The sequence below is a fragment of the Thermobia domestica genome, chromosome 3 (genome assembly GCF_964235325.1).
Source record: "Thermobia domestica chromosome 3, izTheDome1.hap1.1, whole genome shotgun sequence".
In the NCBI taxonomy this organism is placed as follows: Eukaryota; Metazoa; Arthropoda; class Insecta; order Zygentoma; family Lepismatidae; genus Thermobia; species Thermobia domestica.
In genome coordinates, this window is record NC_137456.1 from 27711313 (window position 1) to 27731572 (window position 20260).

Here is a 20260-nt window from a genome sequence, read left to right on the forward strand (position 1 = left end):
TTGTTCCACATTTAAATTATCTTTTATCTATTTGAAGATATCACATAATTACTGTAAAATTAGCGGTATTTTAATTTCGCCGGGATGAGGCCTCTTAAGCATCACTGTTGAAACTACGAAGGGTATTCAGAAACATGAATAGCTGAATCCACTTATCTACACCACAGAGCGACAACTACTTCTAGCACTTAGGCTACATCCAAAATATTTTTTAAATAAAAAGTTATATTATCTTCTAAACAGTTTTTATATTAAAAATATATCAAACCTGTAACAATGGCGAAACTTTCTTGATCGTACGTCTCCGATACAGTGACCCTTCTTCAGGAACAAACAGTTTTGGGATAGTAAAATCAACAATATCTGCATCAGGTACCATTTTAGAGTTGTTAGTACGTTTCCTGAATAACACAATTGCATACTCCGACAATGCAGAGGCGACAAATCCAATACATGTCAGAAGCCATATTTCTACTGGTTTTACAGCGACTGATCCTGGAGCGTCGGTCCTTAGTACAGAAAGACAAAGAAGTAAATAATGGAGATAAACATGAATGGCTATAGTAATGGGAGGCCATAGATGCATAATGTTGACATTGTATGTTCTACAGTGGGCACGTCAAACTCAGTAGGCCTATTTTAATTGAGCCGAATAGTCAGGCCGCAAGAAAAAAGAAGTCGTTTTCATATTTCATTCTAATATTTTTGTGTTTAAAAAGTAACTACATATATAAAATCTTACTTAGTAGTGTAATTCTTAATAAATATAGGGAAAACAAGGAAGTTCGAATCAGTGTTGCCAGATTGGGCTACAAGTAGCTAACTGGTCGATTTTTAAATTGCTCTTGCTACAAAAACATTCAACTGTAATACTGTATTTTCAATTGTACAAGCTCTGCTTTAAACAGACTTAAATTTGATTTAAACTATTCGCTGAGCAAAACAATACGTTAGACACAGACACTGTCTACAAACACTATCTTAGACACATCAGATAGAGTCTGATCAGTGGTGTATTTACGATTTTGTTTCGAGGGGGGTGCTTTGCTAACTTCCCGGGGGGACTTGCCTGGAAATGTGAAAATTCTGCAAGATATTTTATTTACTATACCGTAGTAATATTTCGGCTGGGCTTAAGCACGAAAGCCCCCCTTAAATACGCCACTGACTCTGATGAAGCCAAAGTGAATAGTTGGCGAAACTGTTATACGTTAATATTTTTTTTCAATACACGTATTGTTTTGATCAGCGAGAGTAGTAGAAAATGGATCGATCTGGCTCATACTAGCTCATACTAGGACAACTCACAAGCCCCTGGGAAAATGACCACCGTACACCGTGAGCCCACGGTCTTTTACGACCTCCATTTTAGGGGTGAATTTATTCCCTTTTATGAGCACATTTTAGGGGGTATATTCGTTCTCTTTTACGACCTCCATTTTAGGGGGTGTACTCGTTCCCTTTTATGAGCATATTTTTCAATCCTTATTTTAACATAGAAGAAATTACACTGAGACTATGTACATACAGCAGAACAGATAATACATAAGACTCGTTCCCTTTTGTGAACACTTTTTAGGGGGTGAACTCGTTCCCTTTCCCAACCCTTATTTTAACATAGCAGAAATTACACTGAGACAATGAACACACAGCAGAACAGATAATACATAAGACTCGTTCCCTTTTATGAGTACATTTTAAGAGGTGTATTCGTTTTCAACCCCTTAGCATAAGACTATGTAAGATAGCAGTTACGAACACATAGCAGAGCAGATAATAAACACAACATCCTCCATTTTAGAGGTGAATTTATTCCCTTTTATGAGCATATTTTCAAGGGTGAACTCGTTCCCTTTTACGAAACATGGCAAGGGTGTATTCGTTTTTCAACCCCTATTTGAACATAGCGCATCAGACAGAGACTACGAAACATAGTGAAGATTAGATAACACATAAGAGTACATAACATAACAAGGGTGTATTCGTTCCACCCCTATTTTAACATAGCAGAGATTACACTGAGACTATGAACATACAACAGAACAGATAATACATAAGACTCGTTCCCTTTTATGACCACATTTTAAGGGGGTGAACTCGTTTTTACGAGCACACAGCAGAGATTATTTTCTTTTACGGGGGTAGCAACACCCCAACCCTCCTCCTTTCTCATCCAGGGCTTGGGACCGGCAATGGCGGAGTTTAAAAAAATAACACCATCATACTCTCATAAATGAATAAAGCATAATATCATTAGCATCAATAGTAGTGAGTGAGAATTTGTTTAAAAAATCGTGCAACGAATACCCAGATGCACGACTGCTAGATATAGGAAACAGTAATGTCCACAAAATTGAGATAAATCACCTTGAATACGTCTATTATTCCATGTATAATACAGACAGTTTCGTTTTAAAAACCTTATATGATGTTGTATATAGGGAGGTATACCATAGCTATCGAAATACTCTCCCACACACATATTAGATATATAAACAGCAACCCAATGTTCACCAGGCTTATCACTAGAATCAGTATTTATAATTATGGCGGCTGGAAATGTATGAATAAACAAAGGTAACTCATCAGCAGCATATACACCAATAAAATGATCTTTAGGCAAATTTTGTTGTAGCGCCTCATAAAGTTTAAGTGTATTTAACATTTTCTTTAATTAATATATATTTTTCTCTGGAAATCAATTTCTAATTCTGAAGAGAATTCAGCATAAATAATTGTTGTTACAGGAGATGGTAGTGCTTCTTTAAAATGAACCTCTAAACGTACACTTCCTTGCCGTTGTGGACTAGTATGAAATGCAGCACTTGCGCTTGAATCAGGAGTTAAATCAAACACAAGTAGAGTATAACCATTAGGATATTCAGCGAGTGAATTTACCTTGATTAGAATAATAAATACCTGAACCTGTAAATAACGTAGAATATGCTTGTACATATAGCTTATTATCAAAATCTGGTTGTAAAGGTTTGAAGGGCATTAGAGTTCCATCAACATACAGTGTAAAAAATGACATACTAAAATGTTGAAAATTGAATGGATTTGTTTGATAAGTACCATTGAAAGCAGTATTAGTAACAAAACCAATAATAATACGTTTAGGCACTATGCCTGAAAACAGATCTGGAAGTGTACTATCCATAATTCCTTGTGGCAGAGTTTCTGTCTTCACCTGCACTTTTGTTATAGGATATTTTATTCTAAATTTAGGATTTTGTAATACTTTATTTTGTGCTATTTTAACTGCTGGTGATACATCAACCTTTTTCACATCAATAATAATATGTTGCATCTGTAATTACAACTTTTTCATCAGCATCTGCGTCACCCATTAGACAAAATGTAGGTTTAGCTGGAATTAGTTTAATACGCAATTGTACACCATTCAGTAAAAATTTCTCCTGATTGAAAATATCAGCATGAATATAACCCAATAATTCAAATGACTGACTTAAAGCAGTGAGAAGAAAACGTTGTTTAAATCCTACATTAGCATCGGTCACACTGTCCATATGCCCTGCAGTATCTTTAAACCACATTGATGTTTGAAGATGCGTTGTTTTAGCTTCAGCATTATAATTTAGTAGTTTTTCAATATACGATCGATATGGATATGTATGTGAAGAGTAGGAAATAATTTGATTATTTAAATATAATTGCACTTCACTGAACATTGCATTGAGAAAATCATTTACAGGGCCGATTTTCTTATCGGCAGAAGTTAAATTAGAACCATCTGATTTAGTAATTTTACCTTTAACATATAACATTGTGTGCGGTAAGTCAATATAGTCATCCCCATGACCGGGGACTACAAATTCTATTGGTGCATTATGAGCTATTGAAGCCACAGGTTTATATGGAACTATTTTATTACCTATAATACTGGTTTCAGTGGGTAAACCAGCAAATAAATCTAATTCTGATTTCATACACTCACACTGCATTTTTCTTACTATTAATATTCACACATGGTAAAATTTACAATATCATATTACGTCTACGAAAATGTAATTTTACACATACACTGCCATATTGGAAAGGAAGTGGATTACCTGTACTATCTATTAAATCAATAATAATTTGATCAAATTGTTTACGTTGCACGGTGACATAATGAGGATTATCAAAAATATGTACATTATTAATACCATGCTCTGTAATATTTGTATTTATAATACGTAACAACGGAGCTACGGTGTCACCCACCATTTGTGGTTCTACAATATCACTGTAAATATACATAAGTGTAGGTAGCGCTTTTTGTAAATCAGGTGGATAACGAGCATGATGAACAACTGCAATATCTTCTTGTTGAATATGATCAAAACCTAGTATTCGGGCTACTTCAGGAGATAGGCGTACTTGTATATGCTTCTCTTGATCTTTTATTACTCTATTAAACTCAATTCGTTTCACTGATGTTTTGACTTTTAATTGTAAATTTAATATATCACTTTTATGATTAATTTGAGATAGAATATCATCAACATGATAATAGTGGCCTGGTAAAATTTGAGTTATGTTCCAGACTTTTGCATTCATGAGACGATAATAAATATTATTTGTATATTTGGAAACATTCTGAAATGAACTTGTATAATGCACTTCAACAATAGCTGTTTCCCACACTCCCTTCTCCAGTACAATAGGTTGATATAATGATTTAGTAGTATAACAAGCAAGAGTATTTTGAGGAAAATATTTCAAAGAACTATTGCTAGGAAGTGTGAGATAAAAACTATCACTTTGCTCCATAATCAATCAAAAATATTTTTGGATCTTTTTATCCGTTTCACACCACCAGCACCACTAAAATGAACTTTCTTTCTTTTTCTTCTTCCAGATCCTTCCAACACCTGATTTAATTTATTTTGAGCTTTATTTTTTAAATTTGTTTTAGCTTCTTGCCATCGATCATGCAAAGACTCTTCAATAGGTCTATTATTATCTAGTACATCTCCTGCTACATTAATACCTGTACGTATCAATTCTTTACCAACAGTTTTTGCACCTTGTTTTAATAAAAGAAATACAGTACGAAATAAACCTCCTAGAAAACTACCAATGCCATAACCTTCTTGATATGCTGTACCTCTATACACGTTATAATTACCTCCTGCTTGATATATGTAATAATTGAGGTAGGGCTCATTCATCTTTCTTTCTTTCTTTCTTTCTATATACTTAAAAATATCAATAGATTACAATAGAATATTATTATTATTGCTTATAAGTACACCATTTGCGTTTACGGGGTGGAGGACCATCTTCTTCGTCCTCTTCGTCTTCTGTTAGTTTTCTAATATAATCTATTCGTTGAGGATTACCAATGTACTCTAAGGGTATATTGGCTTTTGCTAATAATGTAGCAAAAGGTTTCCAGCCAGCAACTGAAATATTTTTCTTACGACATCTAACAAAATCGGATATCAAATCCACTATATTTGCACCTGGAATTAATTTATTATTAATATTCACATTTCCATTATCGTCCCATTGAATATTTGGATTTTGTTTCAATTTACGTAATAAAGGTCTTGCTTTACGTTTACAAATTTCAGAGAGAGTAGATATTATTTCATCATCATCCTCCTCCTCCTCATCCTCTTCTTCTTCTTCCTCCGTAGTAGTGGTAGTTGCTGTTGTTGTAACTGCTGCCGGTTTTTGAATTATATTTAAATATTTTTGTAAGACTTCTCTATATTTTGTCCATTTTTCTTCTGCATTTAAATTTTTATTATTTAAAATTTCTTTCATTTCATCATCAAGATTAGATATCGTTTGATAATGATGTAATTTTTCTGGTGAGATTAAAATAAGTTTTTGTGCGTTTTGCATAATTATTTAATTAAACTAGATAGTATACCTCCAATAATAGGTGCAAGCAATGCAGTAAGAAAACCACCTTTTTGTATAATTATTCGTGTTTTCTTTTGTTTTAATGTCGGACCCTTTTTCACCAAATATCTCAGTTCCTTTTTATATTTTTTTAGCTTATTTATCTCTGTTTTATTTAATGGAACATTTCCCTGTAATACGTTATAGGAACATTCACAAATAGAGCGAATTAAATCAGGATCTGCATTTTGTAAAATTGCCTTACGTGCTTTCGGTTTTGACTTTGCTAAAAGTTTTAACAAATGTGCATTTTCCTTACTAATCATTTTTTACGGCTATTAAAGCACAAATAGTTGTTAGAATATAAACCATATTACAATTATTATTTTTTACAGGTACATAAACATAATGAAAAGAATCTGTTGGAAAGATATTTGTTCGAACTCGCTGCTCATCAGGAGTATTTTGTTTTAAATCAAAGAGTAAATAACCATATGCAATTCGAGTTGCATCTTGATATGCTTCTTGAATAAATTTTGTATTACCTGGATACAATTGTCGTGCGAGATAATTAATTTGAGCTTGGTCTCTAGGATTTTTAAAACAAACAATATAATGACAATTTAACGAAATATCCCGCATTCCTTTTTGTTGATGAAAAATATTCTGTGTTATAAATATTACACTTATATTTCTATGATGGCTAGCCTTAGTAAAAATATCTACAATCCGATGGTCACACTCACGCATTAAATCATCAATAATGACAAGATGTGGACCCTCATGTGCTTGAAATTCATTATTTTGAGGTAAACCTTCTTTAAACGTACAGTTTGAAAGAGTATCATACAACGGTTGCCATTCACCATAACACCATACAATATTTTTAAATAACTTACTATAATGGTCAAGAAATGTTTTAACAAAATATGATTTTCCACAACCTGTAGAACCTGCTACCATACATGTAAAAGGAATTTTCCATTCCATCTCTATTACAGATATATTGCTAGAATTTAAAATACTTGAGACGACATGCTTCACCTATAAATCCTTGACTTCTCTTTTTTTACAATATAGTATGTTTTAAATCGATCCAAGAATTTTCACTTTTTGGCAGACCTAACCATTTCACATAGGCTTTATTATTTTTCTTTCGCAACACTTTTTCAATTAAATATGTTTTGGGGAATTTCATTAATTGTAATTCGTGTCCGTAAAATCTTCCTTCAATAGGTTTATTATTTGAGTCTACTAAGTGATATGTCGGAGGATTAGTGAAGAAAACTTTAGCAATTCGAAAAATTTCTGTACTCCAATTGCGTGTAAAACCCCTATCAACACCAGGACGCTTAAGTTTACTAATTCTTACATATTCACCTATCTTAAATTTACTTTTTCTTTTTATCACAGAAAACTTTTTGCAATAAATGTTTGTCAATAGATGTTTTTCATTTTCTTTTTTAATAGCGTCGATAGGTTTCATTTTAATAGTGGAATGAATAGTATTATTATATTTATGTAGTAATTCCGGCAGAATGCCAATCCATTTATAATTTCCCTGCAGTGTAAATTGTCTCCACATTAAATTACGTAATGATCTATTAAATCTTTCAATAATACTTGCTTTCACATCACTGTACGTGGAATAATGTTTAATGTTATTTTGGTTCATCACCTTCTGAAACTCTTAATTATAAAATTCTCGACCCCTGTCAGTTTGTAAAAATTTAGGGCTTTTGTTTGCTTTTCTCAGTACTGTTATAAATGCTTGTGTAATTTCTTTCCCAGTTTTATTTTTCACAGGAATAGCCCAAGCATATTTAGAGAATGTATCTATGACAGTTAATAAATATTTGAAATTTCGATTAATTTTTGCTAGACCTTTCAATTTTCCACTATTCATTTCAACTAAATCAGCTTGCCATAAATCACGAATCCCTTTCGTTATAACGGGTATTCGAGGATAGTTTCGTGTTGCACTTTTGTGTAATTCTGCAACTATTTGTTCTCGAACTGATTGTGACATATTTTTTAATACTAATATATCCAAAAAAATTATATCATATTTACAATATACAAATCGTACATGTTAAATCTTTATTATGATACCCCCAAGGAACAGTGTGTATATTGCAATTTAAAATTTTTCTTTTGTCATCATACGGATCTAACGCTAATTTTGTCACCTGATTTGTTGTTAAATTATGGTATTTACTTTTAATTTCAAATTGTGTTTTATGAATCGTTTCGTTTTGAAATAGACATGATTTATAATCTTCAAACGTAATTTGTTCTTTAACTATATTTTTCTTAATCCCTTTACATTTTTTAATTCTTTATTTTCACCAGTTTTTATTGCATAATTTTTTGCTCGTAACCCAACATATTCAATCATAGGAAGTCCACCTAATTCGTCTTTAGTAGTAGAAAATGGATCGATCTGGCTCAACATTAGCCATACTAGGCCAACTCACAAGCCCCTGGGAAAATGACCACCGTGCACCGTGAGCCCACGGCCTTTTACGACCTAAAATTTAGGGGTGAATTTAATCCCTTTTATGAGCACTTTTAAGGGGGTGTATTCGTTCTCTTTTATGACAACTTTTAAGGGGTGAACTCGTTCCCTTTTACGAGCCCCCCTGGGAAAATGACCACCGTACAACGTGAACCCATGGTCTTTTATGACCTCCATTTTAGGGGTGAACTCGTTCTCTTTTACGACCTCCATTTTAAGGGGTGACCTCGTTCTTTTTTACGACCTCCATTTTAGAGGGTGAACTCGTTCCCTTTTATGAGCACTGTTTAAGGGTGAACTCGTTTTCCAACCCTTATTTGAACATAGCAGAGAATAGGTGTGTATTCGTTTTTCAACCTCTATTTGAACTTAGCAGAGAATACATAAAACTACTCCAACCCTTATTTTAACATCTTACATAGCAAAGACTACTAAGACAATAATGAGGGTGTACTCGTTTGTATTCGTTCCACCCCTATTTTAACATAGCACTGATTTCGTTTCCCAACCCTTAATTGAACATAGCGCATCAGACAGAGACTACGAAACAGTGAACTCGTTTCCAACCCCTATTTGAACATAACGAACATAGCAGAGAATAGGGGTGGTGAACACACGGCAGAGCGGAGAATACATAAGATTCATTCCCTTTTCCAACCCCTATTTTAATTACGAAACATAGCAAGGGTGTGTTCGTTTTAAACCCCTTAGTATAAGACTATGTAACATAGCAGAACTAGTAGAAGAGTATGGCTCATTTTTCAACCCTTATTTGAACATAACAGATAATACAATCGAACTCTATAGCAAAGATTCTTTTAAGGAGTGAACTTGTTTTAACCTATATTTGAACATAGCAGAGATGATTATTTAAAGATTGTACAGGAATGCGAAACTTCCGTGTTTTGTTATCAGTTACATAATAACTTCCGCCATATGTAGATAATTCTCATTACGTCATTCATCCGGATTTTAAAAAACATTGACCTAGTTTTCTCTTTAACAGACAATAACTTGTCATTCAACGATAGGAATCCCTGAACGTAATGTAATCAATCACAAAGGTATAAAAAGAAGAGGGGAATTCCCGAGGATGACTCATACTATTGCGCAATATGACGTAATGCTGTCAGACAGGTATAAAAGACTGACCGACATGTTTTTTTGTAATCACTTCATGTTTACCGTGTGAAGCGTAAAGTTCAGATATTTTTTGTGTGTGTGCGTTTATATTATTAGTGTGGTTTATTAATAGTGTGGTTTTGTTTTCTTTTGTAAGTAAGACATTTTATAATAATAATATTAACATTATATTATAAAAACACAGTTCAGAATTATTATAGTAACTTTGAAGAGTTAGTTTTTAAAAAAAATGGCAACAAAAAAGGTTAAATCAAATATTATCAATTCTGATACTCTATTTAATAATAATTTAAAAAAATTTATTTTAAAATGTGATACTGATTTAAATGAGGATAGTGGATGTTTTTAAAGAATAAAAGAAAAGACTGTTTAGATATATTAAAACAGGAACAAGATAATTCAGCATTTAAAGTAAATTTTTCTCTGGCTACAACTTTTGTAAAACCAGTAGATTTAGAAACATGTCGATTCTTTGTAAATAGTGGTAACGAAATTATTTTGCCGAGTACAGATGTGAATTCTATAATAGAAAAACTATTTAATAAAATTTTAGTTGAACAAGAAAATAGAGCAATTAAGAAATCAGGGTGGTCTTTATGTTCTGAACCAAACCATCACTTAGAAATTAAAATCAGTAAATATGATCCTCTTTCCGCTTCTTCTTTTATAAAATTACCTCAATGGATTTTATCCACAAAATGTGTTTTAAATATTCAAAATAACGATAATAGAAGTTTTATGTATAGTATTCTAGCTGCGTTGCATCCCACAAAAGATAATCCATATCGTGTGAATAATTACATACAATATATTAATACTTTATTACCATTATTTGAAAAAAACAATATAAAGTTTCCCGTTGAAATAGAACACATAAGCAAATTTGAACATATGTATAATTCCGTATTTCCTAAGGAACAAATTTCCATTAATATATATGGCATTAACTATGATCATGAAAGTATTTTCCCGTTACGTATAAGCGAAAACACAGCTGTAGGTAAACATATTGATTTATTATATTTAAACTCTCATTATTGTTTAATTACAAATTTAAATGGTTTAGTCAGACATCACTTAGGTAGTCATCAAACATTTATTTGTAGACGATGTTTAATATCTTTTTATAACAAATCAAAATTAGATGAACATGACAAATTATGTAAAGAACACACTCCAACCAAAATTAACATGCCGAAACAAGGAGAAGTTTTAAAATTTCGAAAATTGAAATTGTTATTACAGAATGATGTAATAATAATTCCAGATATGGAAAGTTTATTAAAACCTATAAATAAACAAAGTGGATCTCATACAATACAAATTCAGCAACATATACCATGCAGTTTTGGTTATATTGTATGTTGGAGTAACAACTATATGAAATCAGATTTAGTTATTTATCGGGGAGAAAATGTATCGATGAAGTTTATGTCTGCTATGGAGAATGAATTAAGAAAAATCATAAACATATTAGATCAACAAAAACCATTAATACCATTAAATAGTTCTCAGTTACAGGAGTTTAACTTATCCACTGAATGCTCAGTTTGTGATAGTAAATATACGAGTAACAATAGAAAAGTTAAACATCATAACCATTTAACTGGTCAATTTATTGCCACGGTGTGCAACAAGTGTAATTTACAAATTAAACGTCAAAGTAATTTTATCCCTGTCTTCTTCCATAATTTGTCTGGGTATGATGCACATTTATTTGTGAAAGAATTAGGTTGCACCCCTGGAAATATTTTTGTAATTGCTGAAAGCACTGAGAAATACATAACATTCTCTAAGCACTTTAATTTTAATGGTAGACCTATCGAGTTACGTTTTGTAGACTTATTTAAATTCCTACCGTATAGTCTCGAAAATTTGGTGTCAAAATTAAAACCTGAGCAATTTGTCTATACAAAGCAATATTTTTCTGATGAAAAGTTTCCTTTAATTCTCCGTAAGGGAATTTATTTTTATGAATACATAACAAATTTAGATACATTTAAAGAAACTGAATTTCCTGGAAGAGAGGCGTTTAGTAGCAAATTGAATGGAACACAAATTTCCGAGACTGATTATCAATATGCAAAACTGATTTGGCGTGTGTTTAAATGTGAAAATTTAGGGGACTACCACGATCTATATTTAAAATGTGATGTACTTCTCACAGCAGATGTGTTGGAGAATTTTAGAAAGACATGTTTAAATGCTTTTTGTATTGATCCGATTAATTGTTTTACTGCACCTGGGTTGGCATGGCAAGCCATGTTATATAGAACAAAAATTGAACTTGAACTTTTATCAGATATCAATATGTATATGTTTGTAGAAAAATCGATTCGCGGAGGTATTACTCAAGCTGTGTTAAAGTATGCCAAAGCTAATAATCCTTACGTACATGATTTTGATGCGGAAAAAGAAAAATCTTATTTACTGTATATTGACATGAACAATCTGTACGGACTATCAATGATTGACTATTTACCATATGGTGGTTTTCGGTGGGAGGATAAAATTGACAATTGGCAAGACAAACATAAAATTATCAATTGGCCCACGGATAGTGAATGGGGATTTTTTCTAGAAGTGGACTTAGAGTATTCAACTTATTTACACGAATACCATTCTGATTTTCCGTGTGCTCCAACTAATGAAGTTCCACCGAATGGTAAATATTCAAAATTACTATTGACACTTAAATCGAAATCGAATTATATCTTGCATTATAGAGTATTACAATTTTATCTAAAACAAGGTTTAATATTGGTAAAAGTACATAAAATATTATGGTTTCGTCAATCTAAATGGCTTGCATCTTATATTCAAGAAAATACTCAACGCCGTGCAAATGCTACAATTGAATTTGAAAAAGATTTCTATAAGTTATTAAATAATTCTGTATACGGAAAGACAATGGAGAATGTACGAAAACGAATTGATATAAAATTAATTAACAATGAAAAAAAGTGTAAAAAATTAGTAGCGCAAAATCAGTTTCAAAATTGGGTAAAATTGGCTGATAATTTGGCATTGTTTCATATGGTAAAAAAATTGGTAACCCTTAATAAACCAATTTACGTAGGAGCGACAGTTTTAGAATTATCAAAATTAGCTATATATAACTTCCATTATAATATAATGAAACCGCGATATGGAGATAAAATTAGAATTGGATATATGGATACTGACTCTTTCATTTACCAAATTAAAACTAACAATATTTATAACGATATAAAAGAGGTGATTGAGTATTTTGACACCTCAAATTATCCTGAAAATAATTCTTTATATAGCACACAAAATAAACACGTTTTGGGTAAAATGAAAGACGAATTAGGTGGAGTTCCTATGATTGAATATGTTGGGTTACGAGCAAAAAATTATGCTATAAAAACTGGTGAAAATAAAGAACTGAAAAAATGTAAAGGGATTAAGAAAAATATAGTTAAAGAACAAATTACGTTTGACGATTATAAATCATGTATATTTAAAAACGAAACGATCTATAAAACACAATTTGAAATTAAAAGTAAATACCATAATTTAACAACAAATTAGGTAAGAAAATTAGCGTTAGATCGGTATGATGACAAAAGAAAAATTTTAAATTGTAATATACACACTGTTTCTTGGGGGTATTATAATAATAAAGATGTAAAATGTACGATTTGTATATTGTAAATACGATATAATTTTCTTGGATATATTAGTATTAAAAAAATATGTCACAATCAGTTCGAGAACAAATAGTTGCAGAATTACATAAAAGTGCAAGACGAAACTATCCTCGAATACCCGTTATAACGAAAGGGATTCATGATTTATGGCAAGCTGATTTAGTTGAAATGAATAGTGGAAAATTGAAAGGTCTAGCAAAAATTAATCGAAATTTCAAATATTTATTAATTGTGATAGATACATTCTCGAAATATGCTTGGGCTATTCCTGTGAAAAATAAAACTGGGAAAGAAATTACACAAGCATTTATAATAGTACTGAGAAAAGCAAACAAAAGCCCTAAATTTTTACTAACTGACAGGGGTCGAGAATTTTATAACTCAGAGTTTCAGAAGGCGATGAACCAAAATAACATTAAACATTATTCCACGTACAGTGATGTGAAAGCAAGTATTATTGAAAGATTTAATAGATCATTACGTAATTTAATGTGGAGAAAATTTACACTGCAGGGAAATTATAAATGGGTTGGCATTCTGCCGGAATTACTACATAAATATAATAATACTATTCATTCCACTATTAAAATGAAACCTATCGACGCTATTAAAAAAGAAAATGAAAAACATCTATTGACAAACATCTATTGCAAAAAGTTTTCTGTGATAAAAAGAAAAAGTAAATTTAAGATAGGTGAATATGTAAGAATTAGTAAACTTAAGCGTCCTGGTTTTGACAGAGGTTTTACACGCAATTGGAGTACAGAAATTTTTCGAATTGCTAAAGTTTTCTTCACTAATCCTCCGACATATCACTTAGTAGACTCAAATAATAAACCTATTGAAGGAAGATTTACGGACACGAATTACAATTAACGAAATTTCCAAAAACATATTTAATTGAAAAAGTTTTGCGAAAGAAAAATAATAAGGCCTATGTGAAATGGTTAGGTCTGCCAAAAAGTGAAAATTCTTGGATTGATTTAAAACATACTATATTGTAAAAAAAGAGAAGTCAAGAATTTCTAGGTGAAGCATGTAGTCAGAAGTATTTTAAATTCTAGCAATGGAATGGAAAATTCCTTTTACATGTATGGTAGCAGGTCCTACAGGTTGTGGAAAATCATATTTTGTTAAAACATTTCTTGACCATTATAGTAAGTTATTTAAAAATATTGTATGGTGTTATGGTGAATGGCAACCGTTGTATGATACTCTTTCAAACTGTACGTTTAAAGAAGGTTTACCTCAAAATAATGAATTTCAAGCACATGAGGGTCCACATCTTGTCATTATAGATGATTTAATGCGTGAGTGTGACCATCGGATTGTAGATATTTTTACTAAGGGTAGCCATCATAGAAATATAAGTGTAATATTTATCACACAGAATATTTTCCATCAACAAAAAGGAATGCGGGATATTTCGTTAAATTGTCATTATATTGTTTGTTTTAAAAATCCTAGAGACCAAGCTCAAATTAATTATCTCGCACGACAATTGTATCCAGGTAATACAAAATTTATTCAAGAAGCATATCAAGATGCAACTCGAATTGCACATGGTTATTTACTCTTTGATTTAAAACAAAATACTCCTGATGAGCAGCGAGTTCGAACAAATATCTTTCCAACAGATTCTTTTAATTATGTTTATGTACCTGTAAAAAATAATAATTGTAATATGGTTTATATTCTAACAACTATTTGTGCTTTAATAGCCGTAAAAAAATGATTAGTAAGGAAAATGCACATATGTTAAAACTTTTAGCAAAGTCAAAACTGAAAGCACGTAAGGCAATTTTACAAAATGCAGATCCTGATTTAATTCGTTCTATTTGTGAATGTTCCTATAACGTACTACAGGGAAATGTTCCATTAAATAAAACAGAGATAAATAAGCTAAAAAAATATAAAAAGGAACTGAGATATTTGGTGAAAAAAGGTCCGTCATTAAAACAAAAGAAAAAACGAATAACTATACAAAAAGGTGGTTTTCTTACTGCTTTGCTTGCACCTATTATTGGAGGTATACTATCTAGTTTAATTAAATAATTATGCAAAACGCACAAAAACTTATTTTAATCGCACCAGAAAAATTACATCATTATCAAACGATATCTAATCTTGATGATGAAATGAAAGAAATTTTAAATAATAAAAGTTTAAATGCAGAAGAAAAATGGACAAAATATAGAGAAGTCTTACAAAAATATTTAAATATAATTCAAAAACCGGCAGCAGTTACAACAGCAACAACTACTACGGAGGAAGAAAAACAAGAGGACGAGGAGGAGGAGGAGGAGGAGGAGGATGAAATAATATCTACTCTCCCTGAAATTTGTAAACGTAAAGCGAGACCTTTATTACGTAAATTGAAACAAAATCCAAATATTCAATGGGACGATAATGGAAATGTGAATATTAATCATAAATTAATTCCAGGTGCAAATATAGTGGATTTGATATCCGATTTCGTTAGATGTCGTAAGAAAAATATTTCAGTTGCCGGCTGGAAACCTTTTGCTACATTATTAGCAAAAGCCAATATACCCTTAGAGTACATTGGTAATCCTCAACGAATAGATTATATTAGAAAACTAACAGAAGACGAAGAAGACGAAGAGGATGGTCCTCCACCCCGTAAACGCAAATGGTGTACTTATAAGCAATAATAATAATATTCTATTGTAATCTATTGATATTTTTAAGTATATAGAAAGAAAGAAAGAAAGAAAGATGAATGAGCCCTACCTCAATTATTACATATATCAAGCAGGAGGTAATTATAACGTGTATAGAGGTACAGCATATCAAGAAGGTTATGGCATTGGTAGTTTTCTAGGAGGTTTATTTCGTACTGTATTTCCTTTATTAAAACAAGGTGCAAAAACTGTTGGTAAAGAATTGATACGTACAGGTATTAATGTAGCAGGAGATGTACTAGATAATAATAGACCTATTGAAGAGTCTTTGCATGATCGATGGCAAGAAGCTAAAACAAATTTAAAAAATAAAGCTCAAAATAAATTAAATCAGGTGTTGGAAGGATCTGGAAGAAGAAAAAGAAAGAAAGTTCATTTTAGTGGTGCTGGTGGTGTGAAACGGATAAAAAGATCCAAAAATATTTTTGATTGATTAATTATGGAGCAAAGTGATAGTTTTTATCTCACACTTCCTAGCAATAGTTCTTTGAAATATTTTCCTCAAAATACTCTTGCTTGTTATACTACTAAATTATATCAACCTATTGTACTGGAGAAGGGAGTGTGGGAAACAGCTGTTGTTGAAGTGCATTATACAAGTTCATTTCAGAATGTTTCCAAATATACAAATAATATTTATTATCGTCTCATTACTACAAAAAACTGGAATATAACTCAAATCTTACCAGGCCACTATTATCACGTTGATGATATTCTATCTCAAATTAATCATAAAAGTGATATATTAAATTTACAATTAAAAGTCAAAACATCAGTGAAACGAATTGAGGTTAATAGAGTAATAAAAGATCAAGAGAAGCATATAGAAGTACGCCTATCTCCTGAACTAGCCCGAATACTAGGTTTTGATCATATTCAACAAGAAGATATTGCACTTGTTCATCATGCTCGTTATCCACCTGATTTACAAAAAGCGCTACCTACACTTATGTATATTTACAGTGATATTGTAGAACCACAAATGGTGGGTGACACCGTAGCTCCGTTGTTATGTATTATAAATACAAATATTACAGAGCATGGTATTAATAATGTACATATTTTTGATAATCCTCATTATGTCACTGTGCAACGTAAACAATTTGATCAAATTATTATTGATTTAATAGATAGTACAGGTAATCCACTTCCTTTCCAATATGGCAGTGTATGTGTAAAATTACATTTTCGTAGACGTAATATGGTATTGTAAATTTTACCATGTGTGAATATTAATAGTAAGAAAAATGCAGTGTGAGTGTATGAAATCAGAATTAGATTTATTTGCTGGTTTACCCACTGAAACCAGTATTATAGGTAATAAAATAGTTCCATATAAACCTGTGGCTTCAATAGCTGATAATGCACCAATAGAATTTGTAGTCCCCGGTCATGGGGATGACTATATTGACTTACCGCACACAATGTTATATGTTAAAGGTAAAATTACTAAATCAGATGGTTCTAATTTAACTTCTGCCGATAAGAAAATCGGCCCTGTAAATGATTTTCTCAATGCAATGTTCAGTGAAGTGCAATTATATTTAAATAATCAAATTATTTCCTACTCTTCACATACATATCCATATCGATCGTATATTGAAAAACTACTAAATTATAATACTGAAGCTAAAACAACGCATCTTCAAACATCAATGTGGTTTAAAGATACTGCAGGGCATATGGACAGTGTGACCGATGCTAATGTAGGATTTAAACAACGTTTTCTTCTCACTGCTTTAAGTCAGTCATTTGAATTATTGGGCTATATTCATGCTGATATTTTCAATCAGGAGAAATTTTTACTGAATGGTGTACAACTGCGCATTAAACTAATTCCAGCTAAACCTACATTTTGTCTAATGGGTGACGCAGATGCTGATGGAAAAGTTGTAATTACAGATGCAACATTGCTTGTGAAAAAGGTTGATGTATCACCAGCAGTTAAAATAGCACAAAATAAAGTATTACAATATCCTAAATTTAGAATAAAATATCCTATAACAAAAGTGCAGGTGAAGACAGAAACTCTGCCACGAGGAATTATGGATAGTACACTTCCAGATCTGTTTTCAGGCATAGTGCCTAAACGTATTATTATTGGTTTTGTTACTAATACTGCTTTCAATGGTACTTATCAAACAAACCCATTCAATTTTCAACATTTTAGTATGTCATTTTTTACATTGTATGTTGATGGAAATCCAATGCCCTTCAAACCTTTACAACCAGATTTTGATAATAAGCTATATGTACAAGCATATTCTACGTTATTTACAGGTTCAGGTATTTATTATTCTAATCAAGGTAAATTCACTCGCTGAATATCCTAATGGTTATACTCTACTTGTGTTTGATTTAACTCCTGATTCAAGCGCAAGTGCTGCATTTCATACTAGTCCACAACGGCAAGGAAGTGTACGTTTAGAGGTTCATTTTAAAGAAGCACTACCATCTCCTGTAACAACAATTATTTATGGTGAATTCTCTTCAGAATTAGAAATTGATTTCGAGAGAAAAATATATATTAATTAAAGATGTTAAATACAATTGAGCTTTATGAAGCATTACAACAAAATTTGCCTAAAGATCATTTTATTGGTGTATATGCTGCTGATGAGTTACCTTTGTTTATTCATACATTTCCAGCCGCAATAATTATGAACACTGATTCTAGTGATAAGCCTGGTGAACATTGGGTTGCTGTTTATATATCTAATATGTGTGTGGGAGAGTATTTCGATAGCTATGGTATACCTCCCTATATACAACATCATATAAGGTTTTTAAAACGAAACTGTCTGTATTATACATGGAATAATAGACGTATTCAAGGTGATTTATCTCAATTTTGTGGACATTACTGTTTCCTATATTTAGCATGTCGTGCATCTGGTTATTCGATGCAGGATTTTTTAAACAAATTCTCACTCACTACTATTGATGCTAATGATATTATGCTTTATTCATTTATGAGAGTATGATGATGTTATTTTTTTAAACTCCGCCATTGCCGGTCCCAAGCCCTGGATGAGAAAGGAGGAGGGTTGGGGGTGTTGCTACCCCCGTAAAAGAAAATAATGTTACATTAAAATAGGGGTTGAAAACGAGTACACTTCTATTCTCTGCCATGTTCAAATAAGAGTGGAATCCAAAACGAATACACCCCTATTCTCTGCTATGTTAAAATAATGGTTGGAAAACGAGTTCACCCTTTAAAATGGACTATGTTTAATCTTCGCTATATTTCTGCTATGTTAAAATAGGGGTTGGAAAATATGCTCATAAAAGGGAACGAGTTCACCCTTTAAAATGGAGGATGTTGTGTTTATTATCTGCTCTGTTAAAATACTGGTTGGAAAATATGCTCATAAAAGGGAACGAGTTCACCCTTGCTATGTTACGTATTCTTATGTATTATCTGTTCATAGTCTCAGTGTAATTTCTGCTATGTTAAAATAAGGGTTGAAAAAGTGCCTCTGTTCTGTGTTCATAATCTCAGTGTAATTTTTGCTATGTTAAAATAGGGGTTGAAAAAGGGAACGAATACACCCTCTAAAATGGAGGTCGTAAAAGAGAACGAGGTCACCCCTTAAAATGGAGGTCGTAAAAGAGAACGAGTTCACCCCTAAAATGGAGGTCATAAAAGACCATGGGTTCACGTTGTACGGTGGTCATTTTCCCAGGGGGGCTCGTAAAAGGGAACGAGTTCACCCCTTAAAAGTGGTCATAAAAGAGAACGAATACACCCCCTTAAAAGTGCTCATAAAAGGGATAAAATTCACCCCTAAATTTTAGGTCGTAAAAGGCCGTGGCCTCACGGTGCACGGTGGTCATTTTCCCAGGGGCTTGTGAGTTGGCCTAGTATGGGTAATGTTGAGCCAGATCGATCCATTTTCTACTACTGTCTTTCATTTTACCCAAAATGTGTTTATTTTTTGTGCTATATAAAGAATTATTTTCAGGATAATTTGAGGTGTCAAAATAGTCATTCATATCTTTTATATCGTTATAAATATTGTTAGTTTTAATATAGTAAATGAAAGAGTCAGTATCCATGTAAGCAATACTAATCTTATCTCCATATCGAGGTTTCATTACATTATAATGGAATTCATACATTGCTAATTTTGATAATTCTAAAACTGTCGCTCCTACATAGATCGGTTTATTTAAAGTTAGAGATTTTTTTAACATATGGAATAATGCAAGATTATCTCCTAATTTTACCCAATTTTGAAACTGATCTTGCGCTACTAATTTTTTACACTTTTTTCATTGTTAATTAATTTTTTATCAATTCGTTTTCGTACATTCTGCATTGTCTTTCCGTATACAGAATTATTTAATAACTTATAGAA

The 20260-nt window shown here is 31.8% G+C and overlaps 1 protein-coding gene across 1 annotated transcript in view; it reads right to left on the reverse strand.

Annotated features, from left to right (window-relative positions):
* Nucleotides 1-262: 262 nt before the first annotated feature.
* The window catches only part of LOC145681709 (glycine receptor subunit beta-type 4-like), a 38156-nt gene continuing 18158 nt past the window's right edge, over nucleotides 263-20260 (reverse strand). The window contains exon 4 of the mRNA XM_081753323.1: nucleotides 263-509. Within this exon, the coding sequence (XP_081609449.1) occupies nucleotides 263-509 (247 nt within the window). The remainder of the gene's footprint in view (nucleotides 510-20260) is intronic.